Here is a 6,000-nt window from a genome sequence, read left to right as displayed (position 1 = left end):
TGGACAAAAAGGTTGGCATGGATGTGGTGGGCTGAAGGGTCCATTTCTGTGCTTTGTAACTCCATGCAGTTCCAAAAGTGAAGGCCTAGTCACCTGAATCATTCACCACATTTGATGTACAACAAACATCCATTGTTAGAGCTGCTCAGTAACTATTATCCCATTAAAGGGCCTTCACTTCAGGTTTCAACATTCTCTTGTCACTGACAAAACAAAACTTGACAGATCTCTGTTCTAAGAGATTCATCTTTTGAACTATTAAAACAACTTTGTTAATGATAAGCAACAGTACATTCACAAAGATTACAAATAAAGAGCTCAAGAATCTTCTGTTATTTAGCAAAATTTTTATTGATTCATGAAAGAGCAATTTCAATGATGTTTATAGGCATTAAGTTGCATAGAAGTGACATTTGACATGAGCAGTACTGGTAACTGAATAATCCCTAATCCAAATTAGTAAATGACTGATTATCAGTGCTAACTACTGTTTAAATTCTTGCTTTATATATCTTTATAAAGTAGTTACATTGATGCTATTAATGATTTCTTAAAAAATGAGATCTAGGATTTGATTTTTATTTCAGATCATTTAACTTGGTTTCTGAAATTTCCAGTCATCCCCTTATTTTTCTGTTTATACAAATCACAAGTAATGCATGTCCAGACCTGATATCAGATTGCAGTCCATGTATTGTTTACATCCTGAAACCCAACACAGCATGCACACAACTTCACACAGGGCTGACAATTGAACTTCAGCAACAGCCAGTGGTAGAGCTTGATGTGTTTTCCAGGTGCTCAGTGGTGGCTCTTTCAATGCCTGTGTTTTGGAGGAAAAGAAGTGTACTAGCAGGAGATTTTACGTAATTCTCCCTTTAAGAGTCCTGATTACATCTTGTCCTCTCTTGTTGCCAAGTTGGCAGCTATACAACTCAGTGCACCCATAATTGTTTTTGAACTTTCTTTCTTTGTTAAGAATTGGAAGAGATTCTTTTTATTAGATCTCCCTCCCTGTCCCCCATCCCCATCCCCTACTCCTGGTCATTTGGCCGATGTTGGATCCAACTGGCCGAGCCTACAGTTAGTGCAATAGTGACCGTGAAGGTTGCAAACCGGAGCCCTGCCACTTCATAGCTGTTATTGCACCATAATCCTTGGTGAAATCCAGTAACTCTAGGAACGTCAGCAGGTTAACGGCTAAACTCTATTACCTGCCCATAAGTTAAAATTTATAGTCCAATAGCAATCTCACTGGATTATAGAACTAGTGCAGAAAAATTTGGAAAGCTTGCTCAACCTTATTCCAGATTTCAAATAAGTTCCAAAAGGAACTTATTCCAGATTTATGCCACAGAATGTGAGTCTTAAAGTTACTATGCACAAATATTATTATACGTATACCAGTTAACATTCACACATTTGTATCTGAAGGTCTAATAGTTTGGTATAAATGGCAAATGTGCTTTATTTTATTAGTTTTAAAGATGACAAAAACGGTGGTGCTCAAGTCATTGATCATTACGTTCCTATGGGAATAATGGACTTATTTTCCCAGATAGAAAGTCCACAGCAATTCTCCAGGTTAAAGTTTAAAGAGAATGAAAATCTGACAGAACCAGGAAATGGCTAGATTTATTATGTCAATCATTTACCTGACCTAATTAAATTTTACTCAATGTCATTAGTATGACTGCATTCTGAGATTCATGGCCATCTTCTCCCCATCCCCAGTTCCTGCTTCATCCCAATGAATATTCCTAATGAAAGGCATCAGCTGAAGCACCAGTCCAATGTGTATTCGATAAGATTTGTGTTATTGACGACTCACATTTGATCTTGGATTTTGCTTTTGGAAAGCGGTCTTGCAGTGTTTCTAGATAATCCCACCACCCCCACCTCGATAAGATGGGCCTCTTGATGTCATGGGAGCCAAAATCAGGTATTGCTTTCAACAAAAACAAAGTCTACATGACAAAGAGTTTGGGAAATAGTCATCTAGATATCTCCCAAAGAACCAACAATAATTACCAGTGGCCAATTATTAGGAGCTGAACTAAAATTTTAAACCTCATTTGCATTCGTAGTTGAGGATTTTGCCACACCACATAATACCAACACCAAATAAACACACACTGTGGAAATGTATGTAAATTATTAATATTTTCTCTTCCTAAAATTAAACCCACTCAAGTTATACAATTACCCTTTTCTTATAATCACTGTCATATCTCTAAATAAAAATAACTGTTCAATGTGCCTTAACAAAGTTATCCAATGCGGTCTAAAAGCTTAATCATGTAATATAACTGAAACAAATACTACCCAACTAACACGAGAGTCAAGTGGTTACCGACAATTCAAAGATACTCTACAAGAACATCAACATATGATATAGAAGCAGGAGTAGCCCATTCAACCCCTCATGGTTGTTCTATCATTCCATAAAATCATGGTTGATCTTTTTAAGCAGCACCACTTTCCTCCATTAACCCTATATTCTTCAATTCTCTTAATTTCTAAAAATGTATTGATTTCTATTTTGAATATTCTCAGTGACTGAGCCTCCACAACCCTCTTGGGTAGAGAATTCCCGAGACTCATCACCATCTGGGTGAAGAAACTTCTGTGCATCTCTGCCTTGAATGGATGAGCCCTTATTTTGAGACTGTAGCTCCTGATTCTAGGAACCCCGGGCAGGGGAAACATCATCCCTATGTCGACCATGTCAGGGGCAATAAGAATTCCGTATGTATCACAGAGATAATTTTTCTTTCTTCTAAACTCAAGGTGGTACAGGCCTAATCTGCTTAATCTCTCTTCATATGACAATCTTGCCGTTACCAAGAATCAACCTGGCGAATCTTTGCTGCATTCCCTCAAATGCAGGTATGGGTTTATGGATTCTTATGACTAAACATAAAAAAACACCCGAGAACTATAGATGTTGGAATGACAGCCATATTGAGGGTATATTTGCCCTTCATATTGTAACTGGAATAATTTATTGTATTCCTGCTCTGGGTTAAAGTGTAGTAAATCAGAAAGAGTTCTGTTATGTGTGCTTTTAACTGGATTGCTACTGTAATAGAATTGCATTTCATCAGGTCTGCTGTCTCTCACACCTATAACATTTTTCTCCTGTAAATCTGTAATCTATTTAGCACAGTAAAGAAGAAGTGAGTTTGGGAGATCAAATTCCATGATTTTTTTTGTGTACATTATTTGTTTTAACTAATCAACTCATCACAATTTACTCTTTGTTACGGAGGACTGACAATAGCACCTGTCTATTTCCTAAGCTAGAAATTGCATAAAATGCATAAAATGGGCATATTTATGAGAGCTGGAAAGAGAGGACAATCCTTAAACCAATTTGACTTTACAGATAATGAGAGCTTTCAATTAGTATAAAAGTAGGAACAGAAACCCAAGAAATCCATTTGTTTTGCAAAATCACCCATCAATTCATTGAACACTTACAGATAGTGCTTCCCTCACCAATCTTCGCAGTGGGCAAGTCATTTTTTTTCAACTCTTTTAGCAAAGATGCTTCAAATGCCAGGGCTGCCACTCTGAAGAAGAATTCCCTCACATTTTCACCTGTGGGAAGAATGAACTGCAACTTTATTCCAATATGATGTTCTCCAAAATTCATTTTATCCTCTTGCCTATCTGATGCATACCAGCTCTGCGGTGTTTAATTAACTTACAAAGTTGATTTGTCATTCTTGGTGTTTATAAAATTTCAGGCATTTCATACAAATGCTTATAAATTCATAAGTAGATACATTATTGAGTATTGATGAGTTGATTAAAGAAAAGGATTGTCTTCATCTTAAGTATAATTTACTGTGACTACTGCTGATCCTAGACACCAAATAAGTTAACTCCATTGCACTCGGCTGATCATGTCAGTAACCTGTGATCCTTTGTGATGAATCATTCTTGCCCCTGCTTCTGTCACATCCAGCTCTGCATGCAGGGCAAGGAATGATATTCCACTTACTCCATTCTCAATACGTGAAAACAATGGCAGTCACCTCCTTTGTATTTTCTGTATCAGCACTGATTTTTCTCTAAGACAAAGGGAAGCCATTCAGCCTCCTTTTCAGCCATTCTATATATGCTTTTGAAGGAGCTACCCAATTAGTCAAATTCATCTACTCCTTTGCCACGACCCAGCAAAGCTTTCTGTTCAATATTTATGCAATTCTGGTTTAAAAGTTATTATTGAAGCTGCCATTACCACTCTTTCAGGCATGTTCACCTCTGAAACATCAGCAATATCATCTGCTGCTGAATCCCAATCCATTCTATTTACTCTGGGCTCTTGCTCAACCTTGCTCACCACTGACAGCCATGTCTTTAGCACACTGACTGTTAGTTAAGGAAGGAATGTACTTTAAAATTCACATTCTTATTTTCAGAATTATCACTGATTTCACCCTTTCCATCCAGGTAATCTCCAGCCTTATAAACCCCAATTTATATGCACTCTTCTAATTCCGGCCTTTTGCTGAACTTTGATTTTATTCATTCCTTCAGTGCTGGAAGATGAGGAAAGTTAATGAGTAATTAATATTAATAACAGATGAACTTATTAAGAAAATTTCTCCAATATCACCTCTTAGTACAAAAGCTGCATTATTGCTTTCAGTTGTAGATTAAATAAATCGGGTGACATCTTGAATCCTGGCCCTCCCTCAGTTATTGAGTCAAATCATCGTGCAGGGAGCTTAAGAACCACTGTGCAGGTACAGAGACATACCTGACATGATGTGGCATCCTTTCAGAAGTACATGTGCAGAAGGAGTCCTGGGGAAGCCAAAGTACCCAATAATGTGTATAGGTCACATTTTCATGTGGGCAACATTATTCCAAAACATTCCTGTCCTGTGTCCCATCAGTTCATCTAGGATTCAGTTGGCTGAATCCTAACCTGCATCCAGTCTCACTCATACACGTGTTTGTTGACCTACACTGATTTCCAATCCAGCAAGCCTTGGAATCTAAAGTTTGTGTTCAACTCTCCTCCGCAGATTCTCCCCTCCCTGACATTACAATTTTGACCATCAATTGAACCCTCCAAGGTCTCTGCATCCTCCAGTTTTGGTCTACACCACTCTTGATTTTCATCAGCCCCAGGTGTGCCCTTCATTGTTCACACCTTAAGATCTGGAATTCTCTCCTTAAATTAATGATACAAAACACATTTTTATTCAGTTCTCATGATGCAGGAGACGCAGGCCTTTATTGCCATCCCTAATTGCCCTTGAGAAAGTGGTCAAGAGCACATTGTTATATATTGCATGTTTGATATCACAAAGAGCAGAATCATGCAAAGAGTTAAAAAAAACAGATGCACAAATGTGTGCATGAAATAGAAATACCTCAAAAGGGTCAGGATGCAATTTTTTCTCTTTAAACAATAATATGACAAACTGGCAGAAACAGGGTTCCAGTGTGCCAAAATAATGAGCCTGGCACACTTACAGCAGTGGCAGAATGACAGAGGGATACTGGCAGGAATCCAGCATTCAAACACACTCACTGAAAGACTGAAAGGAACACAGCTTTTAATACATCAGGGAGAAAAATGTTTAGTGACACAATGTTCTTCTGGGAATTACATTATACAGTTACTGAGCACTGGCCATGTAATTTGTGAATAAATTTAATTTCAAAGCAGGCATATTACATTTTCCACCCCTTGTCTGCTGAAATTACTCTCTCCAAATATGCATTCATTTCCTTGAAAATAATTTACTCGGGCAAAATACCAATAAGTATTTTTTTCTCGTTACTTATTCATTTCTGGTAAATAGAAAGGATTAAGATGTATAAATAAACTACTGGAAGAAACCTGCCTTGAAATTGTAAATTGAGAGATTAACATTTTATAATGTGGGGAAAATGGGTGTACACCACTGCATTTGGGAATGGATGAGAAAAACATTTAAAGTTTAGGACTGAAGGTGGATTGGTGGGGGGGGGAGC

General features: G+C 37.6%; 1 protein-coding gene across 1 annotated transcript in view; it reads right to left on the bottom strand.

Annotated features, from left to right (window-relative positions):
* Positions 1-376: 376 nt before the first annotated feature.
* Positions 377-6,000, bottom strand: part of rab36 (RAB36, member RAS oncogene family) — a 38,352-nt gene continuing 32,728 nt past the window's right edge. The window contains exons 9-10 of the mRNA XM_052032193.1: positions 3,484-3,603; positions 377-823 (exon numbers count right to left, since the gene is read on the bottom strand). Coding sequence (XP_051888153.1) covers positions 759-823; positions 3,484-3,603 — 185 coding nt within the window. The 3' untranslated portion in view covers positions 377-758. The remainder of the gene's footprint in view (positions 824-3,483; positions 3,604-6,000) is intronic.

This window comes from Pristis pectinata, chromosome 17 (genome assembly GCF_009764475.1).
Source record: "Pristis pectinata isolate sPriPec2 chromosome 17, sPriPec2.1.pri, whole genome shotgun sequence".
Lineage (NCBI taxonomy): Eukaryota > Metazoa > Chordata > Chondrichthyes > Rhinopristiformes > Pristidae > Pristis > Pristis pectinata.
This window is presented reverse-complemented; position numbering and strand designations above follow the sequence as displayed.